This window comes from Podarcis pityusensis (assembly GCF_964106645.2).
Source record: "Podarcis pityusensis genome assembly, chromosome: 2".
In the NCBI taxonomy this organism is placed as follows: Eukaryota; Metazoa; Chordata; class Lepidosauria; order Squamata; family Lacertidae; genus Podarcis; species Podarcis pityusensis.
Genome location: NC_138029.1, coordinates 114,650,595 through 114,677,480, shown reverse-complemented (window position 1 = coordinate 114,677,480; position 26,886 = coordinate 114,650,595). Strand labels below are relative to the sequence as shown.

The 26,886-nt window shown below is 47.7% G+C and overlaps 2 protein-coding genes across 4 annotated transcripts in view; one reads left to right on the top strand and one right to left on the bottom strand.

Annotated features, from left to right (window-relative positions):
- Positions 1 to 12,619, top strand: part of LOC308469486 (uncharacterized protein) — a 28,329-nt gene extending 15,710 nt beyond the window's left edge. For 2 of the 3 annotated variants that reach the window (XM_080992009.1, XM_080992008.1), the window contains exons 7-11: positions 1,588 to 1,767; positions 3,352 to 3,528; positions 6,934 to 7,113; positions 9,581 to 9,665; positions 12,242 to 12,619. In XM_080992009.1, the coding sequence (XP_080848135.1) occupies positions 1,588 to 1,767; positions 3,352 to 3,528; positions 6,934 to 7,113; positions 9,581 to 9,665; positions 12,242 to 12,297 (678 nt within the window). In that variant the 3' untranslated portion in view covers positions 12,298 to 12,619. The remainder of the gene's footprint in view (positions 1 to 1,587; positions 1,768 to 3,351; positions 3,529 to 6,933; positions 7,114 to 9,580; positions 9,666 to 12,241) is intronic. The other variant, XM_080992010.1, reaches the window with a different exon arrangement.
- Positions 12,620 to 15,648: 3,029 nt separating this feature from the next.
- The window catches only part of SLC44A4 (solute carrier family 44 member 4), a 59,283-nt gene continuing 48,045 nt past the window's right edge, over positions 15,649 to 26,886 (bottom strand). Inside the window, exons 15-21 of the mRNA XM_080991983.1 lie at positions 26,603 to 26,859; positions 23,483 to 23,577; positions 21,544 to 21,647; positions 19,771 to 19,844; positions 19,508 to 19,673; positions 18,709 to 18,793; positions 15,649 to 17,715 (exon numbers count right to left, since the gene is read on the bottom strand). Coding sequence (XP_080848109.1) covers positions 17,609 to 17,715; positions 18,709 to 18,793; positions 19,508 to 19,673; positions 19,771 to 19,844; positions 21,544 to 21,647; positions 23,483 to 23,577; positions 26,603 to 26,859 — 888 coding nt within the window. The 3' untranslated portion in view covers positions 15,649 to 17,608. The remainder of the gene's footprint in view (positions 17,716 to 18,708; positions 18,794 to 19,507; positions 19,674 to 19,770; positions 19,845 to 21,543; positions 21,648 to 23,482; positions 23,578 to 26,602; positions 26,860 to 26,886) is intronic.

Below are 26,886 nucleotides of genomic sequence, written 5' to 3'. Positions count from 1 at the left end.
TATACCTGTCCATGGAGGCAGAGGTTAATTCTGTATCCAGGGCAGCTGTCTACCAGCTCCATCTGGTACGCAGGCTAAGACCTTACCTGCCCGCGGACTGTCTCACCAGAGTGGTGCATGCTCTAGTTATCTCCCGCTTGGACTACTGCAATGCTCTCTATGTGGGGCTACCTTCGAAGGTGACCCGGAAACTGGAATTAATCCAGAATGTGGCAGCTAAACTGGTGACTGGGAGTGGCCGCCGGGACCACATAACACCGGTCCTGAGAGATCTGCATTGGCTCCCGGTACGTTTCCGAGCACAATTCAAACTGTTGGTGCTGACCTTTAAAGCCCTAAACAGCCTCTGCCCAGTATACCTGAAGGAGCATCTCCACCCCCATCATTCAGCCCAGACACTGAGATCCAGCACCGAGGGCCTTCTGGCGGTTCCCTCATTGCAAGAAGTGAGGTTACAGGGAACCAGACAGAGGGCCTTCTCGGTAGTGGCGCCTGCCCTGTGGAACGCCCTCCCTTCAGATGTGAAGGAAATAAGCAGCTATCTTATCTTTAAAAGACATCTGAAGGCAGCCCTGTTATGGGAAGTCTTTAATATTTAATGCTGTACTGTTTTTAACACTTGATTGGAAGCCGCCCAGAGTGGCTGGGGAGACTCAGCCAGATGGGCGGGGTATTATTATTATTATTATTAATAATAATAAGAATAATAATAATATCTATATGCATATATAGATACACACACACACACACAGACATATTTTTTAAAATTTTGGGCTATGTTTCTTTCCGAATGGAATTCTGGATAAACCCTGATAGCTTGGGACTTTTGGGTTTCAGCAAACGAACAACCAAGAACTAAGTTTCTAGTCCTCTTGGCTGCAAAGGCACATTGACCTGACATTTCAGATAAACGTAGGGTAGGCCTTTGCTTTGTGTTTTAAGAAGGATGTGGGGAGCAGCGCGGCATCATGGGAAACGCAGCCCATTTCACTAACTTGTGTTCTCACTTCGTCTCATTTGCTTTTCAAATCTTTCCATCTAGTATGTAATTTTTTTTTAGAAAATCACGTGACATTTGCAAACTTTTTTTAAAAAAATAGGCCATTGTTTGCTGGGGGTAATTAATTTGGATTCTTGCAGGGTTAGACAGACAATCCCGGATACAAAAAGTTTGCTGGGTTTTGTTAAGTTGTGGGTGAACATATCAGACGACACAGCGATTCTTCAAACAGCTCTTGTTTATTCAGAGGCCAGAACAGAACTGAACTGAAGGGCTCAGTCAGCCTGCTTATATAGAGCTCCCGTACAACGTAACTGTAACAACTTTCTAAAACTATCCAATCACTGAACGTCACTTTCAATCCTTCATTTGCATAACTATCTACAGTATCCCCCTGCTGGCCCAGGGTGAGAACTTCAGTACATAACAGGTTTAGCAGTCAGGATTCTATGGTTGCTAAGAGACAGCACCTCCGATGACACAGTTGTTTGTGCGAGGACAAAGGAGGATCCGTGAAAATAACATTGCTTTCTCCTGTTCTGGGGGTTTGTCTTGTCTACCCTTGGCAATTGCCCCTCTTCCCCCAGGCTTTGCGTGAGGTCCTGCACCAGAAGGATCGAGAGATCCAGCGGCTGGAATCTCTTTCCGCCTCGGCCCGCGGATCCTGGCAGCAGCGGGACCAAACTTTGCTCCTGGCCCTGAAGGAGAAGGAAGCCTTAATCAAAGCCCTCCAGGAAGCGCTCGCCAGCAGCACCAAGGATGTGGAGGTAGCTACTGCTAGGTTTTTAGTCCTCATGGTGTCTCCTCCTTGGCAATGCTAGAATGCCACAGGATTTTTGATATTTAACACGTGCGGCACAAATGTGCGATCTCTTTGATACCATCTTGAGCACCCAACCATCATGAACGCAATGGAACACAGGTCTGGAGGGGACCCAAGACCTTTCTCTCAATGTTCAACTCAAATTTACCCTCCCGTAATTGAGGTCCATGTGGGACGCGGGTGGCGCTGTGGGTTAAACCACAGAGCCTAGGACTTGCCGATCAGAAGGTCGGCGGTTCGAATCCCCGCGACGGGGTGAGCTCCTGTTGCTCGGTCCCTGCTCTTGCCAACCTAGCAGTTTGAAAGCACGTCAAAGTGCAAGTAGATAAATAGGTACCGCTCCGGCAGGAAGGTAAACGGCGTTTCCATGCGCTGCTCTGGTTCACCAGAAGCGGCTTAGTCATGCTGGCCACATGACCCGGAAGCTGTACGCCGGCTCCCTCGGCCAGTAAAGCGAGATGAGCGCCTCAACCCCAGAGTCGGTCATGACTGGACCTAATGGTCAGGTGTCCCTTTACCTTTAATTGAGGTCCATAATCTTTATGCCTGCAAACAGAAAACAAAAAAACATTTCCCCTCTTCTGTGTGGCAGCCCTTCCCATATCTGAGAGGTCCTCATATGGTACTTGTTTTCCATGCTATTTACTTACTTTTATTTTGATGATTAATTCTAGTTATATAATTAATATATCATTATCACTTAATTGCAAGAGTCTCTAAGTGGCGTCAGCCATCTTCATTGCATCAGGAACATTTGCAAAGGCATGGACATATAGACGATTGGGTGTGCAGGTTTATCTCTTGGGGAAAGCAGACAGAGAGATACATGGGGAGGCGCACCATTCATTTAAAGCACATGACTTCTCCCAAAGCATCCTGGCTATGGCAGCTTCCCCATCATAGAGCTACAATTCCCAGTACCCTTAACAAACCACAGTTTTCCCAGGATGCTTTGGGTGGGGGGTGTCATGTGATTAAAACACATTTTCGATGTGCTTTAATGCATGGTGTGGACCTGTCCCCTGTCACACCCTTTCCGACTCTCTCCTGCAAGACCTTACGTGTCCCCGTCGTACCTACGGGACCGCCTCTCCTGGTATGCCCCATAGAGGAACTTATGGTCTTCAAACAAAAACATCTTGGAGGTCCCAGGCCACAGAGAGGTTAGGCTGGCCTCAACTAGAGCCAGGGCTTTTTCGGCTGTGGCTCCGCTCTGGTGGAACGCTCTGTCACAAGACACTAGGGCCCTGCGGGACTTGACATCTTTCCGCAGGGCCTGCAAGACAGAGCTGTTCCACCAGGCCTTTGGCCAGGGCACAGCCTGACTCCCTCCTTTGGCAATCCTCACAGAACTCTAGCCCAGTGGTTGCCATTAATCTGATTTGAATTAATTTTATAATGAAATGATTTTAGAATGTTTTATCATTTTATTGTCGTTAGCCGCTCTGAGCCCGGCTTCGGCTGGGGAGAGCGGGATATAAATAAAACTTGATTTATTATTATTATTATTATTATTTCTCCACCCAAGGCGCTCGCCAATTCCCTCGGCAGCCCCGACTTCGCCCCAGGGCTGCTCCAGAGGATCCAGGAGAAGGAAGACTTGCTGGCCCGGTCTTTGGCTGAACAGGAGGAGATCAGAGCCCAGTGGCAGAGGCGCCTGGAAGCTGTGGAAAATGCAGCTTCTGCCACGGAACAGGAGCTGCAGGTAGGAATGAGAAGGAGCACACAGGGGCACTCTGTGGGATCTTAACTATCTCCAGAATATTTATTTTTTATTATTATTTACTTAACTTATTACTCACTTGAGGAACTTTTGTAAAACAATAAATGCAAAAGTACGTAATTCGCAACAAAAATAAATAACATACCAAGCCAGTAGAAAGCAAAACGGGGGGGGGGGGGATAATAATAATAATAATTTATTTTCTATACCCCAAGGTATGCCCCAAGGGTGGCGCTGTGGGTTAAACCACAGAGCCTAGGACTTGCCGATCAGAAGGTCGGTGGTTCGAATCCCCGCGACAGGGTGAGCTCCCCTTGTTCGGTCCCTGCTCCTGTCAACCTAGCAGTTGGAAAGCACGTCAAAGTGCAAGTAGATTGATAGGTACCGCTCTGGCGGGAAGGTAAAGGGCGTTTCCGTGCGCTGTTCTGGTTCGCCAGAAGCGGCTTAGTCATGCTGGCTACATGACCCGGAAGCTGTACGCCGGCTCCCTCGGCCAGTAAAGCGAGATGAGCGCCGCAACCCCAGAGTCGGTCACAACTGGACCTAATGGTCAACGGTCCCTTTACCTTTACCTTTACCCTACCTATCTGGCTAGGTTTCCCCAGCCACTCTGGGTGGCTCCCAGCAGAATATTAAAAACATGGTAAAACATCAAACATTAAAAACTTCTCTAAACAGGGCTGCCTTCAGGTGTCTTCTAAAAGTCAGATAGTTGTTTATTTCCTTGGCATCTAAAGGGAGGGCGTTCCACAGGCGGGCGCCACCACTGAGAAGGCCCTCTGCCTGGTTCCCTGTAACCTCACTTCCCTGTAACCTCACTGGGCCTCAGTATCCGGGCTGAACGATGGGGGAGGAGACGCTCCTTCATCTCTAAAACGCATTTGTATTTTTAAAGGAGGCCATAGATAGTAAAAATAGATAATAAACAGATAATAAAAGGCCTGGCACAAGAGAAATGCTTTGACCGGGGGGCCACTAGGGGCGCATTGGAAGATGGCTGACAATAACATCTTTCCGACCCACACGAGGTAATTAAGAGGCTGTGATGGGAGTAAACAGCCTCCCTGCCCCCCCCAAGCCTGTGGGAGGGACTGCCCTTGCCTGCTGTGCCCTACACCACCCCCGAATTTGAGGGGGTGGGGGCCCTAGGCAGAAAGCCCTTCTGTGGATCTCGGCGCTCCTGGACGCTGTCTCTGATCCGCGCCACTAGCTGCAGCAACTTCAAAAGAAACAATTAGGAGGAAGCGAATGCACATATTTCAAGGAAGAAGGGGGAGTAAAGACTGCTAACTGAAGAGATCTCTGATAAACAAGACGGGTCGGAGGAACAAGAATAAATCATGAGAAGACACACCAAGGCTCAGTATGTTCGGCAAGGACTGGATGGGGGAGGGGGAAAAACTTTCCTTTCTTTTCTCTATGTGATTAACCAAGAATCCCCCCCCCCACAAGTCACAAGTCAGAAATGTCGTTTAAATGAGTTAAGCTACGGATTTAAGACTGTGTGGAGATAATTTTCTAACCAAAGCATGTTTTAAGAAGATCGTGGAAAGTATAAGAGCTTTGGAATGACGCAGTAAAAAATACCGTCGCCATTTTGGCAAGTCCTGTCAGAAGACTTAAGCCTGGGAGGAGGAACAGAGTTGTTTTTATATTGTGGGTGAGCCTCCTCAGGGGGGCTTAAGAGCGACAGATTTGCGAGATTAATGATGGAAAGAGTGATGTTATTTATGAAAGCGATGATATATGGAAACCATCTTGATACGAGGATTGGACGAATGGAAAATTCACACAGGATTATAATTGGTGCTTACCTGCTTAAGGAGATTATCAGAAGAGATCATAAAGAAAAAAAAGAAAAATATACGAACAAGGTGAGATGTGGAAACAGCAAGATAAGACTGGATAGAATTATGAACATTATTTGGACAGATTTGTGGATATTAACGCAGCAGCAAGAAGATGATTGGAATCCCCCTTCGGAACTTGAAATATGGGTCCCCCCAACAAAAATTTAAAATTCGGCTTTGTAATTCGGAATTTATGTGATGTGATTTGATTTGATTTGATTTGATTGGTCGGTTAATAAAAATTATTTTTTTAAAAAAAGAGAAATGCTTTGACCAGGTGCCTAAAGATATCTAATGATGGTCCCTGAGGAGATCATCCACAAGCAGGGGAAAGGGCTGTTTTCGTGTTGCCACCCTCAGGCTCTGGAGAACATGGAGGAGCGAAGTCAAACTGCTGGAGAGTTACAGCGCCTGCTGTGGCTGTAGAGACTGATGAGGGAGAGACATGCTTTGTTGCAGCCGGGGCAGATGAAGGCGTCCAGTTGTGCTGCTGCAGATGCACCATGGCGTTTCTTCTCTTTGCGCTCCTCCCAGCGGTCATTCCTCCTCTGGTCACTGCAGGATGTGGATGCACAACCTGACTGTCTGTCTCCGGGCACTGTGGTCATCTGCAAGGGATTCCCAAATGGCACGGTTGATGTTGCCAGCTTTAATGTCATGTTTGCATACCTCTCTGAAACACAGCTGGTCTGCCAGTTGGCCAGGTGTTTAAATCCAGCTCCCCATAGAGCACATCCTTGGGGATTCTGCCGTACTTTTTGCATTGACTATCCCTCTCCTGCCTACTCTTTTGCACCTGACTCAGGTTCGTTAGTAGGCCTTAGGGTTGTAGCCAGGGCCTTGCAGATCCAGGCAGAGGCCCGGGCCAGGTAGATAATGTGACCCCCTTTTTTTTACCCTGGGGATAACTGAAGTCTTATAAATAAGTAAGTACAGTGGTACCTCGGGTTACATAAGCTTCAGGTTACAGACTCCGCTAACCCAGAAATAGTACCTCAGGTTAAGAACTTTGCTTCAGGATGAGAACAGAAATCGTGAGGCGGCAGCGCAGTGGCAGCAGGAGGCCCCATTAGCTAAAGTGGTGCTTCAGGTTAAGAACGGACCTCTGGAACAAATTAAGTACGTAACCAGAGGTACCACTGTATATAAATAATTTTCACAAAAGGTATGCTGACAAATAATTTTATTTCAAGGCTTGAACCGCATTTGCATATAAAGACAAAGTGGAAAATATAGATATACAATAGTGCTTTTAAAAAATACATAGGGAATCCGTCCACCACCGCCACCGCCTTTGCACCTCCGCGTCTGCCCCAGTGCATCCCCTGCGATTGTGAATATGCTGACCAAGGCCCCCCCTTGGAATCGGAGGCCCGGGCCAAGGGACCCATATGGCCACCCCCCCACCCCCCGTCTGGGCCTGCTTGTAGCAAGCCAACCAACAAAGCAGATCCCACAAGCCTGAAGTTTGTCCTACGTCAGCCAGGTGACAATAACGGAAAGGCCGGGATTCTCAATCTTCTCCATCTCATTGCAGGAGCAGCTGCGCCGGCATTTGCAGGATGCCCGAGAACGGGCGCAGGAAGCGGAGAAGCTGCGCAGGCGCCTGACGCAGGCAGAGGCAGAGCTCACCCAGGGAGCTGCAGCTCTGGAGGAGCATCGCGCAGAAGTTGCGCGGCTGCAGGGGATGGAGGCAGTGAAGGAGCAGGTCCTGGAGGTGAGCAGTTTTTGTTTAGTTTTCAAAAAAGGATTCTTGGGAGAAGAGGAGACTAGGGTGCTCCAGACTAGGGTGCTCTGGTTGCGAACGGGATCTGTTCCAGAGGCCCGTTCGCAACCTGAAAAGAATGCAACCCGCAGCGGCGCGTCTGCACGCGTGGGTTGTGATTCACTGCTTCTGCGCATGACGTCATTTTGCACGTCTGTGCATGTGCCAGCAGCGAAACCTGGACGTAACCCTTTCCAGTACTTCTGGGTTGCCGCGGGACGTAACCTGAAAGAATGTAACATGAAGCAAATGTAACATGAGGTATGACTGTATAGGAAATGTACGTGCAGCCCTCTGCCTGCTGTTCTGTATTATTACATTATTACATTATTATCTCGCTCTGCTTCTTTCTGTTGCATTTCCCCCACTAAATGGAGCTGGCAAGTGGAGCCTTCCTTCTCCGCCCCCCAACTTTAAAAATAGATCCAAATTAAATATTTCATTAGCAAGGTTTGTGAAAAGCTCTTCCCTGCAGGCTTGATCTCCCTTTGTTTACCAGCCTTTTAATTGTTATCTTTCCAGCTTCAGTGGCAGGAAGAAAAGATCAAGGCTTAAAAACAAACAAAAAAATCTGAATAAATACAACAATAAGAATCTCTTTCTTACTGCTCAGCTCATCCTAACATATACTGCCCGTCCTCAAAGCTGGCTTTCTTCTTCTGCTCTGATATCTAGCAAGCTGTTTTGCCACATGGAATTTGCTTGGTTTAATTCCTTGCTTAGTATCTAGTGGCTGACATAGGGATTACACTTTTTGACATCAGGAGGCAGGGGGCCTAAACCACTGAGCTTCTTGGGCTTGCCGATAGTAGGAAGGTTGGCGGTTCGAATCCCCACGAAGGGGTAAGCTCCTGTTGCTTGGACCCAGCTCCTGCCAACCTAGCAGTTTGAAAGCACACCAGTGCAAGTAGATAAATAGGCACCGCTGTAGCGGGAAGGTAAACGGCATTTCTGTGCACTCTGGCTTCCATCATGGTGTCCCGTTGCGCCAGAAGCGGTTTATTCATGCTGGCCACATGACCCGGAAAGCTGTCTGCGGAGAAACACTGGCTCCCTTGGCCTGAAAGCGAGATGAGCGCCCCAACCCCATAGTTGCCTTTGACTGGACTTAACCATCCAGGGGTCCTTTACCTTTACATTTTTTGATGGAGCAGGTTCAGCTACAGGGAGTGCCAGTGTGCCCATAATTATGTGTGTGTGGAATTATGGGAGCCCATAATTCCACACAGACACACCAACTCCTAGGGGCTGAGGTCCCTTTCCCCCCTCCCAATAAAATGTTTGAGGGGCGCAGCCCACCTGCCCGCCCTCCCCCCAATTCATGGGCATTGTCATTCAAATGTGCTGTGTCTTCTCATCTATTATGTGGAGCGGGGCATACTATCCCCCCCAAAATATTTTATTCAAGTTGGCACCCCTGCACACACACACACACACACACACACACAAACACACAGCCCCCTTGCAAACAAGGCAGTGAGGGAAGGTCACCTTCTTCCTCGAAAACTACACAGAGCCGAAGGAGGAAGTTGGAAGAGGTGACGCTCTTTCCCACTTCCTCTTTCCACTCTCTGTGCTTTTCAGAGCTTAGATTAATTCTTCTGGACCTGACATCTACCCAGATCCCTTGGCTCAGAGAAAAGTGTGGCTGTGGCTGTGGCTGTGGGTGTGTTCACACACACACTTTCTCTTGCCTAGAGGTGGGGGTTGCTGATCTGGAGATGGGAAAGAGACATGACCGGAGGGGGTGGCACCGATGGGCAGGGGCGTACGAAGTGGGGGGCGGAGGGGGCAGGCCGGGTGCCACTCTGGGGAGGGGTGTCAAGATGGCCCCTGCCTCCCCCCAGCTGTAGAGGGTGTCCATACGGGCTGCCGCTCTCGCGCACTGTCTGTACAGGCTGCCTCTCGCATGGCAACAGTATGGGCTGCCGCACATGCGCAGTCTGTACGGACGTTGTGCGTGTGTTACTGGGCAGTGCGTCCCTCCCTGGGTCCTGGAGAGGGTTCTCCGCCACTGCCCGTGGGATGCACTCCCCCAAACACGCCCATGACCTTGGTGATGATGCGTCTGACAGCTGCTTCTGACATCACGATCTCTTCTGACGGTTCCCTCGCTGCGAGAAGCAAAGCTACAGGGAACCAGGCAGAGGGCCTTCTCGGTGGTGGCATCCGCCCTGTGGAACACCCTCCCACCAGATGTCAAAGAGATAAACAACTACCTGACATTTAGAAGACATCTGAAGGCAGCCCTGTTCAGGGAAGTTTTTAATGTGTGACATCTTAGTGTATTTTTGGTCTTTGTTGGAAGCCGCCCAGAGTGGCTGGGGAAACCCAGCCAGATGGGCGGGGTACAAATAATAAATTATTATTATTATTATTATTATTATTATTATTATTATTATTATTTCATCCCCGGCAGGAAGCTTTGCGAGAGGCAGAGGAGAAGGACCGGGTCCTACAGAGGTTGCAGGAGCTCTGGCTGAAGAAGGTGCCAGGGAGAGAAAGTATGTGGCTGGGAGGGGTACGGAGGGTCAGGGTGGGAAGGTGCTGCTCTTTTATAGCAGAGCTCGAGGCCAGCTCAAGATGTTTGGCTGCTTGACATGCACAAGCTGATCTCCACCCCAGCTCCCCAAAAGAGAAACCAGCTGAACCTGCACTTATTTGAACACTGGCAATCGCTTTGTACGAAGTCAGACCATTGGTCTATCTAGCCTGGTATTGTCTACGCTGCCGAATTCTCTCAAAGCCGTACTTGCAGATTCCACAGATTGAAGCTGGGACTTTCTGTGTGCAACATGGCTCCTCTAGTGTAGAGCTATGGCCCTTTCCCAAAACCAGAAGAGGTAACAGAGCGGTAGAGACAGGAGGGAGGGGAAAAAGCACCCAGCTGCAGCCCCAGTGGAGCAGGTTCAAAAGAAGCGAGAGGGGGCAGGCTCCCGTTGCTCGGTCCCTGCTCCTGCCCACCTAGCAGTTCGAAAGCACATCAAAGTGCAAGTAGATAAATAGGTGTCGCTCTGGTGGAAAGGTAAACGGCGTTTCCGTGCGCTGCTCTGGTTTGCCAGAAGCGGCTTAGTCATGCTGGCCACATGACCCGGAAGTTGTCTCAGCCAGTAAAGCAAGATGAGTGCCGCAACCCCAGAGTCGTCTGTGACTAGACCTAACAGTCAGGGGTCCCTTTACCTTTACCTTAGGGCACAGGGAGGCCACATAGCGCATACACAGCAGTCTCGGAAGAGAGGCCGCTTTAAGGAGCATAGGGAAGTACCTTGCATACTTAGTTAGACCAGATGGTCCATGTATCCCAGTACTGTTTGCACTGGCTGGCAGTGAGGCACCATTTTCTCAGATGGGGGAGCCTTTCCCAGCTCTACCTGGAGATGCTGAAGATTGGGCCTGGGCTCTTTAGTGTGCAAAGCAGACTCGCTTACCACTGAGCAATCGCCCTTCCCCAAACAGCATGTTTGTCCTCAAACACTGACCTGTTGTTCTACCTGACACCTGCCGGCTACCCGATCATAAGCGTCACATGAGCTGATTGGAGTGTGCACACCCATAATACCTGGTACAGAGTGCATGGACCGGGCTGCCTCTCTGCCTGTTTACTAACTTCGCACTGATTTTCAATGTCACCTTACTATGAGTAACTTAATTTGGATCCAGACTTCATTGGTGGTTTTTAAGCAGAGGTTGGATGTCCACCTGCTTTAGCTGAGATTCCTGCAATGCGGGGGGCTGGACTAGATGACTCTTGGGGTCCCTTCTAGTGCTACGATTCTATTCACAAGTAAGTCTCATTGAGGCGTGCTCCTAGATAAGCGGGTGCAGGATCGCAGCTTTCATCGTCATCTTTTTTTTAAAGGTGCGACAGAACTCTTACCTTCAGAGACTGGTAACAGACGGTGGCGATCACACAGGGTCCCCGGACGTTTAACGGTCTATTGATCCCTCTGCCACCACTGTGCTCGCCTCCCCGCTGCCAGATAATATTCAGATAATATTCCTGTCAGTGTCTTAACTTTAGTTTCTTTAATGGCCTATACCTTCCTAATGTATGGAAGTAAGAGCTGGACCATAAAGAAGGCTGATCGCCAAAGAATGGATGCTTTTGACTTCTGGTGCTGGAGGAGACTCTTGAGAGTCCCATGGACTGCAAGAAGATCAAACCTATCCATTCTTAAGGAAATCAGCCCTGAGTGCTCACTGGAAGGACAGATCGTGAAGCTGAGGCTCCAATACTTTGGCCACCTCATGAGAAGAGAAGACTCCCTGGAAAAGACCCTGATGTTGGGAAAGATGGAGGGCACAAGGAGAAGGGGACGACAGAGAATGAGATGGTTGGACAGTGTTCTCGAAGCTACCAGCATGAGTTTGACCAAGCTGCAGGAGGCAGTGGAAGACAGGAGTGCCTGGCGTGCTCTGGTCCATGGGGTCATGAAGAGTCGGACACGACTAAACAACAACAACACCTTCCTAATACGTTCTGACTGATTATCTCAACTGTTTCACTGACTCCTCTTAACAAATTCTCTCCCTCTCTCACACCAGACTAGCCCAACCCACAGACTTATCCTCTCTGTCTCTCCTAACTCCAGACTGTCTTCTCAACAACTCCAACTCTCTAAAAACCTCTGTGCTTAAATCTTATACACCGTTAACTCTGCCCGCTGGGTTCCCATTGGTTAGTCATTTTACAATTAGTTAACCCTTTCCCTGTGAACCCAGTATGATGTCACACACATAGGAGGGCAAACGCCACACAGACTTAAAATATTTCCAGAGGTTGTGGCTGTTGCTTTGGTTGTCACTGAATTAACAGCGACCTATCAAGATGCGCCTGCTTCTCAGAACACGAGAACTTGGGTACGTCCAGTAAGTTGGGGAATTCAGGCCAAAAGACAAAAGAAAGGACTTTTTCACACGGTGCATCGATAAACTGTGTTGTTCTCTGGTCACCAACTTGGGATGGCTTTAAAAGAGGCTCTGCCAGTAATGCTTCTGAACACTAGCGGCTGGGAATTTCAGGTGGGGAAAAGGTGCTCTTGTGCAGAAAAACAGCTCTGACAGTTTTGCTTCTTTTCAGTTCCAGGCCAGACTCTCCTGCCTCCTGCCTGCTCTCTGAGCCTTGCCCCTGACTGACCTCAAGTGCTCCAGAAATTGAAGAGATGCTGGACAAAATGAAATTATACTTGATCAGCGGAAGCACTGGACAGAGTGATATAAAACTGCGGGGGCTGGGGGAGTTCCCAGTTTTTTTTTAGAAAAGGTGTATTGCACGGTGAGCTTCTGTTTCATCCCTGGGGAAGAGGATCTAATGTAGGGAACACTGATTGCATTTGCGTTTTTAATCTGGGTGTGAGGTTATTGGAAATAGTAGGGGATGCTGGAGTGCAAGCTTCATGCAACAGGAGCTGTTTCTTAGGAATGCACTGCCTGAAATAATAATACACAACTGATCTAACACAGTGTGAAGTCTTTTTGTTCTGATTCTGGCAGGGGTGAGGGCTTCTGAATACCAGTTGCAGGAACCTGCAGGAGGGGAGAGCAGAGCTAGGCTCTAATCCTGCTCGCATGCTTCCCAAAACAGGAGGCTGGTTTGTAGGCTTGTCCACATTTGAGCATTATTTACCGTATTTTTCGTTTTATAGGGCGCACATGACCATAGGGCGCACCTAGTTTTCAGAGGGGGAAATCAAGGGAAAAAATATGATCCCCCTCCCCCTCCCAGCTCTGGGAGCAGCGGACAGGCTGCTCGGAGGCTTCGCGTTGCTATCGCTGAAGCCAGGGAGCCTGCATTCGCTCCATAGGACGCACACACATTTCCCCTTCATTTTTGGAGGGGGAAAAGTGCATCCTATAGAGCGAAAAATACGGTAGCTGTTTATACACCTTCCAGCCCATTCATATTAAACTGGAGTTCTCCACACCAGCACATATTTGAATTTCTGTATGGGGAAGAGTGTTAATAATTAATATAATAAATTTATTATTAATAATAATAATTCCCCAGCCACTCTGGGCAGCTCCCAACAGAATATTAAAACCACAATAAAACACCAAACATTAAAAACTTCCCTAAACAGGGTTCAGATGTCTTCTAAAAGTCAGATAGTTGTTTATTTCCTGGTTACAGGGAACCAGACAGAGGGCCTTCTCGGTAGTGGCGCCTGCCCTGTGGAACGCCCTCCCATCAGATGTCAAGGAAATAAGCAGCTATCCTATTTTTTATTTTATTTATTTAAAGACATCTGAAGGCAGCCCTGTTTAGGGAAGTTTTTAATATTTAATGCTGTATTGTTTTTAACACTCGATTGGGAGCCGCCCAGAGTGGCTGGGGAAACGCAGCCAGATGGACGGGGTATAAATAATAAATTTATTTTTATTATTATTCCTTGACATCTGATAGAAGGGCATTCCACAGGGTGGGTGCCACTACCAAGAAGGCCCTCTGCCTGGTTCTCTGTAACCTCACTTCTCGCAGTGAGGGAACCGCCAGAAGGCCCTCAGAGCTGGACCTCAGTGTCCGGGCAGAACGTTGGGGGTGGAGATGCTCCTTCAGGTATACTGGACCAAAGCCATTTAGGGCTTTAAAGGTCAGCACCAACACTTTGATGTACTGGGAGCCAATGTAGGTCTTTAGTCTTTCCTGCTCATCCTGGTAGGCTTTCCCTTTTGCATTTGTCCCCACCTTCTAATTTGTTGATTCTATGGTTGAGGAACGGCAGGACATGCGTGCCAACTGCTATGTGAACACCTTGTTTTTCCACACACACAAAATCCCTGCTCAAGAAGTGTGCAAAAACATACTGTCAGGCAAGTGTCGATTTGCTTGTGTGGTTTCCTGGTTTTGAGCAAATCTGAAGGAATGAAAGAAGAAGAAACGTTCTCCATTCAGGAGCACACTAGAAATAGTTACACGCACAGCCGGAAAAGAACAGTGCATTTGAGCTCATGCGCATGGAAAGGAAAGCAGCAGAAAGCGACAATTGATTCACCCACCTCAGAACAGTATTGCCATGCCAAATGGCCTAGCTTCCCCCAGCGTATTGGATTATCACTGTATCAGGTAAGCCAGACTTTACAGGGGGGATTTGAAGGGCTAACGTTATGTGGACTATGCAAATTAAATGGGGAAACAAGCAGCCAACTCTGGTGCTGCCAAGCCCTCAGTGGACCACTGGCCTGATGCAACAGGTTCATCTTAGATGGGCAGGGATTTCTTCTTGCAGTAAGGGGAGTGGTAAGAGAAAGCAGCTAGAACAGATAAGGGAAATGATCTAACACCAGCAAAGGGGGCTGTTTCTGCACCTGCTGAAATTCCAGGCACACATGCATCTGATGCAGAAACTGACACCTGCCCCACAGTTTCTACGTTATATTTTCTGAGAATCCTCCGGAAAAACAATCTCTCAAAGGACCTGTTGATGGCAGTTTACCATTGCACTGTGGAGAGCGAATTAACTTATGGTCTGTCTGTGTGGTTTGGGAGCTGCACAGCCAGGGAAAAAACCATGCTGTCCAGGGTTGTAAAGACCGCAGGGTGTACTCTTCCCACCTTAGATCATATCTATGCTGCCAGGTGCCATAAGAAAGCGGCAGAGATAGCGCAGGATAGTACGCACCCGGGAAATGATCTCTTTCAGCTTCTGCCTTCTGGAAGAAGGTATAGGGTTATAAAGGCCAGGACTAGCCGCCTGAGAAACAGTTTCTATGCAAATGCATTTCTGGTTCTAAACGCAGTATAAGGGGTCTCTATAGTATAGTGTATTTTATAGTATAGTATAGTGTATTTTAAAATGGGGTTTCAGAGTTTTTAGGGTTTTTTGAATGTTTTATGTAGTTTTTCAATTTCATTGTTCTGTATGGGACAATGACAATAAAGATATCGTATATCATATCGTATACATGCATGAAAACCTCAGATTTGTTTCAGAGGCTGCATCTACAGCTATATCCCTGGCAATCACACCCCTCTTCTTGTGGCACATGCAGTTCCACAGAAACAGCAAAATCGTTGTGCTAGCTGGAGCTAGTACAACTCCCATTACCACAAGGGGGCTTTCTCCCCTCCCCAGATTGGCTTGGGGTATGTGGGAGAACCCATAGAATAGCAAGCAGGGGCAAGGGGCAGGAGGAGAAAGGAGATTATTCCACCAGGCAAGCAGAAACACTTTTGCTGATGGAACAATTGTAATAGCGCACCATTGAATTCCACCCCATGAAAATACCTTCGCAAGCAAACTCTCCAGCTGGATGTATGGAATAAATTCACTGTCAAGGATGCCCTCCAACATCCTGAAAAGGGAACTGGGCTGAAAAGCAGGGTTTTAAAAAACCCAACAACTTCAGAAGCCACCTTGCCAATTAAGCAGTATCGTAGGCCATATGCATGGAAGACAATCTTACTTGGCTACGAGTGATCGCCAAAGAAGAAGAATAATATAAGCAAATATAATCCTTCACTTACATGAATAAGAGAGACAATGCGGCTTACTTAAAATCAGATTTAATAAATTTGTATCCTTTCTATAAAATAGATTTTTTTTTGTACAGAAAGAAAAAAGTCTATATACAGTACATTTTTAGCATTTTGAATAAAAAAAACCCAACCAAACAGAATGGCTGACAGGAAGTGGATCGGAGCCAAAATAGTTTAGGAGTCAATGAATTGGCACAAAATCACTGGGAAATTAAGTGGGAAAAGGATAACGCAATTTGTCAATGAAGGCACTTAGGCAATAAAATGATTACTGTGCAAGGCAGAGCTAAGTGTGATTCAGCCCATTTGTTTCACTGGATTTGAAAGCACCACTCTTTGTTGGACGTGCGGCCAATGCCAAAACAAAAAAGAAAAAAGTCAAGATATTCTGAAAGAGAACGACATAATCAGGAATTGGCACAGTTGGGCCTGAAAAACCAAGATTTGAAAATAAGGGACCAGCAGCCTCGAAAATAAGGGATCAGCAGCCAAAGTAAGGGATTTTGCTATTGTAAAGAGTTACATACATTGGTAGGATTGACAGATCCTGTCAATCCAGCATGAGGCAGTTGCGGCGGCGCCCTTCTGCGTCCCTCCCCATCCCCTCCTCTTCCTCCTCCCTCAGGCCGCCTCCTCAGCCGCTGCCACCGCTACCACCTCCGGGCTCGTGGGCGGTGTGGGCGAGAGTCTCTCTCCCTCCCCCCCCCTCAGGCGGGGAAGGGCCGATGGAACTCCTCGCACCAGGACGACGGCGCCAGTGCGCTCTCTCTCTCGCAGCGGAGGGCTGCTTCCCTCCCGAGCCGGGCGAGCATGAAACCCCGGAAATTTAAGGGACATCATCAATAAGGGACAGCAGCGGGACACGGCGCTGGGATAAGGGAGTTTCCCGCCAAATAAGGGACGGTTGACAGCTATGCAGATGGGAGTTATATAAGCTGTTTGAAAAGTTTGCCATGGAGTAGTTGTAACCAGCTGGGGAGGAGATCAATCGTAGCTTCCAGCCACCTCACTGTCTACTTCTCCTCACTGCAAAAGCCGGGGGAACAGGCTAACACTGAGCTTACCACACCGTAGGCAGCTAAAGCTGACTGCCTCTCTGTGTGATAGGTTTTTGGAAGAGGCTCTCCCGGGTGCTTCCTGATCACCCAATTTAACCCAGAGAACGGCACACAGACCTGGAAAATGCTGTTTACTGTTTACTGAGAAGTTGCATAGCCCGCGAAAGAACAGCAGCTGAACCCTAAAGGAAAGGACACTTGTTTTGCTGTGGCCTATAAAATCCACAAGATATCTGACGGGGGAACATCGCAAATATCGGCCAAACGTCCTTTTCGCTGGCTTGGACGTGATGAGGCCCAAGCCAAAAGGAAGTGGGATGGCTTCTCATGAAGATGTCTGCAGGGTTGGAAGGCAAGATGGGCAGCAAAACACCAGCGTGGAGGGAAAAGTTGGCACTGGCACAGAATCAACGTGTGGGGAAGCACTGGCATTGCAGCAGTGGGAACGGGACGCCTGCCCAGCCTGGCACACGAGCGCTTGCACGCTGGGCAGAACACATCACGTGACATCGTGTGATGTGTGGGGCAAGTCAGCGCCCCTTGGGATGAACAGGACATCTTGACTGGATACAACCCCAAAAGGGTGGACCAGAGGGAAGGGCAACATGTTAAAATGGCTGCCTTCATTTGAAAGGTGGGCTCTAAAATAAGATGGCCAGTAAAGGAGGAGGCGGAGGAGAATGTCTTCTCAATATGGCACCGTTTAAGAAATCAATATGGCCGACATGGAGCAAGACAACGTGAGGCAAGAGTGGCAAGGCCCAAAAGGCTGAAATGTGTTCAAAATGCACTGGAAAGGAAAGCGAGGGAAGGGATATGTTAAAGTGCTCTTGAGACAGGCCTGGGGCCTAAAAGCCAGGAAGCGATATACTGTAGCAAGAGATGATGTGGACCAGTAACACCAAATTTTCTTCTACTTGGCCTTGCCATTCTTGTTCTTCTTGTTGAGGATATTCATGAGAGACTTGGACATGTAATACGGCTTGCTCTGGGAGCCGTCATTCCGCTCCAGGTCTTCCACTGCGGGGGAAAAGGAAAGTATTGCCTCAGGTCTCATCAGATTAGCAAATGAATGATTAATCTGCGGAGAGGGGAGCCCCTCCAGACATTGCTGAACTACAACTCCCATTATACCTGGCCATGGGTCATGCTGGCTGGGGCTTATGGGAGCAGGAGTCCAGCGACACCTAGAATCATAGAATCATAGAATCATAGAGTTGGAAGAGACCACAAGGGCCATCGAGTCCAACCCCCTGCCAAGCAGGAAACACCATCAGAGCACTCCTGACATATGGTTGTCAAGCCTCTGCTTAAAGACCTCCAAAGAAGGAGACTCCACCACACTCCTTGGCAGCAAATTCCACTGTCAAACAGCTCTTACTGTCAGGAAGTTCTTCCTAATGTTTAGGTGGAATCTTCTTTCTTGTAGTTTGGATCCATTGCTCCGTGTCCGCTTCTCTGGAGCAGCAGAAAACAACCTTTCTCCCACCTCTAGGTGACATCCTTTTATATATTTGAACATGGCTATCATATCACCCCTTAACCTCCTCTTCTCCAGGCTAAACATGCCCAGCTCCCTTAGCCGTTCCTCATAAGGCATCGTTTCCAGGCCTTTGACCATTTTAGTTGCCCTCCTCTGGACACGTTCCAGTTTGTCAGTGTCCTTCTTGAACTGTGGTGCCCAGAACTGGACACAGTACTCCAGGTGAGGTCTGACCAGAGCAGAATACAGTGGCACTATTACTTCCCTTGATCTAGATGCTATACTCCTATTGATGCAGCCCAGAATTGCATTGGCTTTTTTAGCTGCCGCGTCACACTGTTGGCTCATGTCAAGTTTGTGGTCAACCAAGACTCCTAGATCCTTTTCACATGTACTGCTCTCAAGCCAGGTGTCGCCCATCTTGTATTTGTGCCTCTCATTTTTTTTGCCCAAGTGCAATACTTTACATTTCTCCCTGCAGAGCCCCAGGTGTGTAGTAGAGTATAATTAGGGCAAAAAGAATTACTCACAGAAACAGAGGAACAACGTGTCGACACACATATTGTAGACGCTGAAGAAACCTTGGGCTATGAAGTAGGCGCCTACCACAACAGTCTGAATCAGAGAGTGAGAGAAGGGGAACAAACATGGCATGAAGTGAGAGGGGCAAGACTTCCAGCATTGGAATCAGAACTTTTGGATCACAACTCCCATCAGCCTCATCCAAGATGGCCACGGTGGATGTGGACGATGGGAGTTGTAGTCTAAATCTGCTTGAGGACGCTGGGTTGCCAAAGGCTAGTTCACAATATTCTCACCCACAATATTTTTAAAGCTCCCAGTTTGTAGGGGACAACTCATATTCTTTCTTTAATGGTTTCTGCTGTTATTTTGTGAAGCGACACAAGAAGCTACTAAGTTGACTAACTTGTAGCCCTTCAGAATTGGCTGAGCTACAACTCCCATTACCTTTGGCCACTGGCCATGCTGGATGTCAGCAACCTCCAGAAGGCCACAGGTTAGCCTCTCCTCAGGCCATTTGTCCAACAAAGCATATACAAAGCATTTCCTGAGCTAAGGATCCTCCTTGAGACAACCAAGATTCGTCACCCCCAGAAATTCCTTGCAGTTTTCTGTCAGCAACTTTGGTGTGTGTTTTTTTGGAGGGGGTCTGTACTACGTTTTAGATAAACTAACACAAATCTGTGCATCTTACCCGCCATATTGGATTGGAATGGTGCAGAATTGCCTTAAAATGGGCCGGGGAAAAGAGAGAGAGATTGGGAGAGAAAAGGCGACAGCCCAAGAAATAGGCACAGTTACACATACCAGGATGGGCAGCCAATAGTAGTTGAGGACGGGAGATTTGAACTCGGGTTTATCGATGGGAATTCGCCCAGTGAAGAAGAAGAACGACAGAATGCCAACTCCGCCAACTACCAAGAGCTTCCCAAAAAACAGCAGCAGGTCCGTGACTTTATCCAGGACTACAACTCTGCAGGGGTAGAAAGGGGAGGTTCGAACCAGGAATGTCCATCTTCATCCCTGCCTCTCCTCGGCCCCCTGCTGATCCCACCCTCTCGCCCCATTACCTGGCGGCATTGCGCATCAGTAGCATGAAGGCATTTTTGGCCGACACACAGAAATTCTTTCCATAAATGGCAATCTGAGGAGGGGAAGGGTTTGAAAGAGACAAAGGAAATAAGCTCAGTCTTTTGCAAGGATGGAGGACTATGACCTTCCCCTCCCTCAACAACACCACACACCCCGCCCCCAATTTTTTATTGGGATTAAGATGGCCATATAGAACCACACACCCCTGCCTAGAATTTTATGGGGTTCCACAATCCACACTCCGCCACTGATTCCCAACCAGTTATTATTTTGCTAGAGGAAAGAGCCTGGGGGTTGTAACACCACTGTTCAGGGAGCAGAAACTCTCATAAACATCGCAACATCTCCCTGGTGTACTGTATGTTTCTTTTTTAAAAATATATATTTTTATTAATTTTTACGTAAAATTTCCAAACAACATACAACATATTTTCTTATCTTATTCAGTGTTTTGGACTTCCATCAACCACACCTGAAGATTTTTCAATCTTTATCACTTAATCTGCATTTCATTAATTTCACTATTACTTTTAATAATCCTTCACTAATAATTCTCTTCATACTTTTCTCTGCAATATTTCACATAGTCCGATGTACTGTATGTTTCAGTGGGTATTAATTGTAAGTCGCTTTGGGAGCTGATCTTGCCTGAGAAGTGGCTTGGAAATAAATAATCAGTGTTAACCATAGAGGCTTTGAAAACCCAACCGCACTTTCCAAACCATGGTTTCCAAGGTGACCTGGTTTGTTTTAACCACAGTGCCGCCATTGTTGTGCGGATGCCTGATTATTGTCTTCCAAAGCAACTACTCTATTCTGAACTTAAAAATAGAAAGCGTAATGCTGGTGGTCAACAAAAGAGGCTTAAAGACTCTCTCAAGGCAAAGTAAAATGTAGCATGAAAACTATCACTGGCAATGCCCATCAACTTTGGGGGCCCTGTCCCCCTCAAATATTTTATTGGAGCTAGCCGACCTGACTGATAGAGGAGGAGTACCAGGAGGAATGGATGAAATTTAAAGACTATTTAGTTAAATATGTTAAGATAACTTAATTGGAAAAACTTGCAAATACCAGATAGGTTTAAATATGTGATGTTAGAGAATAATATGTTTAAAGTCAAAATGAAAACAAAGAAGGATGTTAAGTGATTAAGTTAATTTTATGAGAAAATTGGTATTGGAAAACTGTTATAATGATATACACTGAAATTCAGCCAGGGGGATTTGAGGAAGTCACTTAACAATGTTACTAAGATTGGGTCAAGTATAGTTAAGATGTTTGTTTGTTTGTTTGTTTGTATGCTTGCTTAATTTTTTTTGGAAAACTAATAAAAAATTGGGGGGGGGATTTATTGGGGGGACCGAAGAACCCTCGGCCCTGATGAATTGGCTCCTATGCAAGCCGTAGTTTTGAGGGGGTCACTGTTTGCCATGTTTGTGCAGGGGTCCTGCAAACACAGAAGAAGATCTCTGCTAGGTGAGGCCAAAGGCCTATCTTACCCAGAATCCTGTTCTCACAGTGGTCAGCTGGCCACAAGCAGGACCTGAGTGGTGTGGGAGCAGGTGTAGCAGGGCTTTGAGCCCCAGTTTCCCACCCCCAGACGCATCACAGTGGCTCTCAAGCCTCCTCCAGGATACACATTCACTTCCCTCGCCTCCTATTCCCTCGCGGGCATCCCCATCTGTTTCCCTCCCAACCGCCACCATTAAGACCCCTGATCTCCTAGGTGGCCCATCTGCAAGGCTTACCATGATGTAGGCGTTTCTGTTGAGGAACTTGATGAACTTCTCCAGACACCAAAAGCAACACTTCATGCAGCAAAGGAGGCACTTGGCAAGCTTGTTACCAGAACCTACAAACACCACAGGAGAATTGGGTAGCCGGGGCTTGAAAAGGACACGCTCCCCTTGGCTCTTCCCAGTTTAGTGGGGTAGGAGAGCTGAAAATAACATCAATGTATTCGACATCTGGCAACCAGTGTGCCCCTTTGGTTTCAGATAGTACATAGGTAGGTAAAAGGTAAAGGGACCCCTGACCATTAGGTCCAGTCATGACTGACTCTGGGGTTGCGGAGCTCATCTTGCTTTAATGGCCGAGGAAGCCGGCGTTTGTCTGCAGACAGCTTCCGGGTCATGTGGCCAGCATGACTAAGCCGCTTCTGGCGAACCAGAGCAGCGCACGGAAACGCCGTTTACCTTCCCGCCGGAGCGGTACCTATTTATCTACTTGCACATGACGTGCTTTCGAACTGCTAGGTTGACAGGAGCAGGGACAGAGCAACGGGAGCTCACCCTGTCACGGGGTTTCGAACCGTCGACCTTCTGATCAACAAGTCCTAGGCTCTATGGTTTAACCCACAGTGCCACCCGCGTCCAGTACATAGGTAGGAGAGTCTAAAGAGCCCGGGACTCAAATTTTCACGGCCCTCTAGCATCTACGGTGTCTCATTTGCCAGAAGTCATGAATTTAGCATTAACTCTGGAAGTGCATACAGTGGTACCTCGGGTTAAGAACTTAATTCGTTCCAGAGGTCCGTTCTTAACCTGAAAATGTTCTTAACCTGAGGTACCACTTTAGCTAATGGGGCCTCCCGCTGCCACCATGCGATTTCTGTTCTCATCCTGAAGCAAAGTTCTTAACCCGAGGTACTATTTCTGGGTTAGCCGAGTCTGTAACCTGAAGCGTCTGTAACCCGAGGTACCACTGTACTCTCAACCTAACTAAACCTCCTAAGTTGAATATTACTGTATTTGAAATTTGCTCTTTTTTTCCATTCTTTTACTTCTGCATTAAAATTACAGTTACACCTTAAGGATGCCTCATAAAGGGGGGGGAATGAATGTTTCGTTTTTAATTATTTATTATTATTTTGTGGTCATGGTTTTTTTTGTGGGGGGTCATACTGATGTATATTTTGTTCTAGGAGGTTTTGCTGGGTCAAAATCGAGTACAGTGGTACCTCGGGTTACAGACGCTTCAGGTTACAGGCGCTTCAGGTTACAGACTTCGCTAACCCAGAAATAGTACCTCGGGTTAAGAACTTTACCTCAGGATGAGAACAGAAATTGTGCAGTGCCAGCAGGAGGCCCCATTGGCTAAAGTGGTACCTCAGGTTAAGAACAGTTTCAGGTTAAGAACAGACCTCCAGAACAAATTAAGTTCTTAACCCGAGGTACCATTGTATACAATTCCAGAGTTAATGCTAGATACATGACTTCTGGCAAATGAGCCGTCCTAGCCACTAGAGGGCCGTGAAAATGTGTCCCAGGCTTTTTATATCCGTCTATTCTCGTACTATCTGAAACCCAAAGGGGCACATTGGTTGCCGGAAGTGGTTCCCCCACCCCCGCTCTCCTACCCCACTACTTAACAAAGCAGCGACTGTAATTTGAATTATGTGAAGAGTCTGAAAATCTTCAAAGATTCCTGCATTGCAGGGGGGTTGGACTAGATGACCGTTGGGGTCCCTTCCAACTCTACAATTCAAGAATTCTATGAAGCTGCCACACACTGCCTAATGCTAGGGCCAGCAACATAACAGACCAGCTCTGAAACCCTTTCAGATTGTGAAAGACTTTAGTGCTAGTCTACTTCCAGAGAAAATGGGCAACCCGACTCTGGTTATTCTGACCATTACTGGTATTTATTCCTGCCCTGCCCTTCTTGCCTGGTTTACTCATCACTTGCCTTTTAACTTGTGGTCCATATATTCCAGCACGATGCGGATCAGTTGGACGATAGTGAGGATGAGGGAACCAAAAGCAAGAGATCCTATATGGTATCTGCGGAGAGAGAGGAGAGGTCCTGTAAGGGGGAGCTGCCTTTCGAAACATTCTGGATCAAGACAAGGAACCCCAGACTTTGACACCATTCCTAATTAAGGCTGAGGCTGCTGCTCTTATCCAAGGTTTACGTTTTCATGTACAGCGGTACCTTGGTTCTCAAACGCCTTGGTACTCAAACAACTTGGAACCCAAACACTGCAAACCCAGAAGTAAGTACTCTGGCTTGCAAACTTATTTCAGAAGCTGAATGTGCTCCGTTTTGAGTGCCACGCTTCCATTTTGAGTGTTACGATGAGATTTGTCTGCTTTTGATATTTATTTTGCATTTTTGTTTTTGCAGCTCTTTTTGTTTTGTTTTGGTGGCTGTGTGGAACCCAGTTCAGCTACTGATTGATTGATTGATTGTGTGACTGCAGTACATTGTTTATTGCTTTCATTTTATGGATCGATGGTCTCCTTAGATAGTAAAATTCATGTTAAATGGCTGTTTTAGGGGTTGTTTTTAAAAGTCTGGAACGGATTAATCCATTTTGCATTACTTTCTATGGGAAAGCATGCAGGGCAGAGCCAGAGGGAAAAGAGGGAGGAGCAATGAATATAAATGTTCCCTTTGCCTGGTAGGCTAGTTTCAACACTCACTCAATCCTCTCTATGCAGGCAAGCTTTATATAGAGTTCAAGGACACATTCCAAACCAGGAAAAAGCACTCAAGGAAGCTGTGGAGCAGCAGGGCCAGTTAGGGCATCATCATCATCATCATCATCATCATCATCATCATCATCATAATTTTATTTATATCCCGCCCTCCCCAGCCGAAGCCGGGCTCAGGGTGGCTAACACCAATAAAATAGTACAACATTCTAAAATCATTTCATTATAAAATTAATTCAACTCAAATTGATGGCAACCATTGGGCTAGAGTTCTGTGAGGATTGCCAAAGGAGGGAGTCAGGCTGTGCCCTGGCCAAAGGCCTGGTGGAACAGCTCTGTCTTGCAGGCCCTGCGGAAAGATGTCAAGTCCCGCAGGGCCCTAGTCTCTTGTGACAGAGCGTTCCACCAGATTGGGGCCACAGCCGAAAAAGCCTTGGCTCTGGTTGAGGCCAGCCTCAACTATGGCTTGGAGCAAGTCCCATAGCCCAGGCAGATAGGCCTGGAGGGCCTGAGAGGTTCTCCACCCCAGTTTGAAGGGTGAGAGGTCAAGTGTCTGCACTGTGTAGCAGCAGATCCTGAGAATGCCAGACAAGGTATCTCCCAGCCATTCCTTGAGATATTGGGGAAGCCACCCAGAGCAGCTAGGGCATTGCAGTCAGATGGGCCGAGATGGCAAAATTGCCTGGAAAACTCAGAAACCAAGAGGATAAAAGCTTTATAAAAGAACGGGGGAAATTTAGAAGTTATTTAGGAGACCACTGTAAGCAGATGGAAACAATTAGCAGGATTTTGTAGTTTAACGATTACCATGGATAATAAGGTTTGATATAAAAATTGGAGTATGAAAGAATATGCAGTATTAAATGTTTATAATGGGACTTCATGGAGGGGATGGGTGGAAGTCCTGGGATTTGGAGGAATCTCTGTGTATGGGTATACTTTTTTGATTCTCCGTTTATAACTTTGTATTTGTAAAACTAATAAAAATTATTTCCAAAAAATATTATTATTATTATTATTCCTGTGAACTGCCCTGAGACCTGCAGGTATAGGGCCATATACAAATTTAATTAATAATAGTAATAATAAACAAACAAACAAATACAATTTCTAACAACCACCCCTATGTAAATGAGCAATGGCCGGGTGGTTCCTTCGCCCTCCAGTTGGCAGGCAACACTACAGCCATGTGTGAGCCTACCAATAGTAGAAGTCCATAGCTCAATGGTACAGCTTCTGCTTCGTAGGCAGAAGGTCTCAGGTTCAATCCCCAGCATCTCCCAGTAGGGCCGGGAGAGACTTCTTCCCAGAAACCCTGGAGAGCTGCTGCCACTTGGTGTAATAATAATAATAATTTTATTATTTATACCCCGCCCATCTGGCTGGGCTTCCCCAGCCACTCTGGGCGGCTTCCCAAAAAATATTAAAATACTTTAATACATCAAACATTAAAAGCTTCCCTAAACATGGCTGCCTTCAGATGTCTTCTAAAAGTCTGATAGTTGTTGTTCTCTTTGACATCTGGTTTGAGGGCGTTCCACAGGGCGGACACCACCACCGAGAAGGCCCTCTGCCTGGTTCCCTGTAATTTGGCTTCTCGCAGTGAGGGAACCGCCAGAAGGCCCTCGGCGCCGGACCTCAGTGTCCGGGTAGAACGATGGGGGTGGAGACGCTCCTTCAGGTATACTGGACAGAGGCCGTTTAGGGCTTTAAAGGTCAGCACCCACACTTTGAATTGTGCTCGGAAACGTACTGGGAGCCAATGTAGGTCTTTCAAGACCGGTGTTATATGGTCTCGGCGGCCGCTCCCAGTCACCAGTCTGGCTGCCGCATTCTGGATTAATTGCAGTTTCCGGGTCACCTTCAAAGGTAGCCCCACGTAGACCGCATTGCAGTAGTCCAAGCGGGAGATAACCAGGGCATGCACCGCTCAGGCGAGACAGTCCGCAGGCAGATAGGGTCTCAGTCTGCGTACCAGGTGGAGCTGGTAAACAGCTGCCCGGGACACGGATTTGACCTGTGCCTCCATGGACAGCTGTGAGTCCAAAATGACTCCCAGGCTGCGCACCTGGTCCTTCAGGGGCACAGTTACCCCATTCAGGACCAGGGAATCCTCCACAACTGCCCGCCTCCTGTCTCTCAAAAACAGTACTTCTGTCTTGTCAGGATTCAATCTCAATCTGTTAGCCGCCATCCAGACATCACTGAGCTAGATGCACTCAACGCTTTGACTCTGTTGAAGGCAGCTTCCTATGTTCCAGTTCCCAAAGGAGATGCTGGCACAATGCAGGCCAGCGGCAGGGCGAGGAGCAGATCCTCTGCTTCCCTGCCCGCCGCCGGACGCATGGGAATTCCCACACAAGATGCGCACCGTAACGTCCGGACGAAGGCGTTGCACACAGCACAGGCCGGGATATCCTGGGGCTTCTTGAAGGCCCAGTAGTAAGAGGCAAAGGCCCCCGCCAGCACACACTGCCCCAGGGCAATGACGAAGTTAATGCACCAGAGGAGGCCCACAAAGTTGTAGATCTGAAGGTTGAAGAGGTTGCGCTGGAAGAGCCCTTGGTCGTTGTATTTGAAGAAGATGCAATCCACCAGGCAGGGCCAGTAGGTGGAGGCGTTGAATGTCTGGAGGAAGAAAGCAGGGAACGGTGC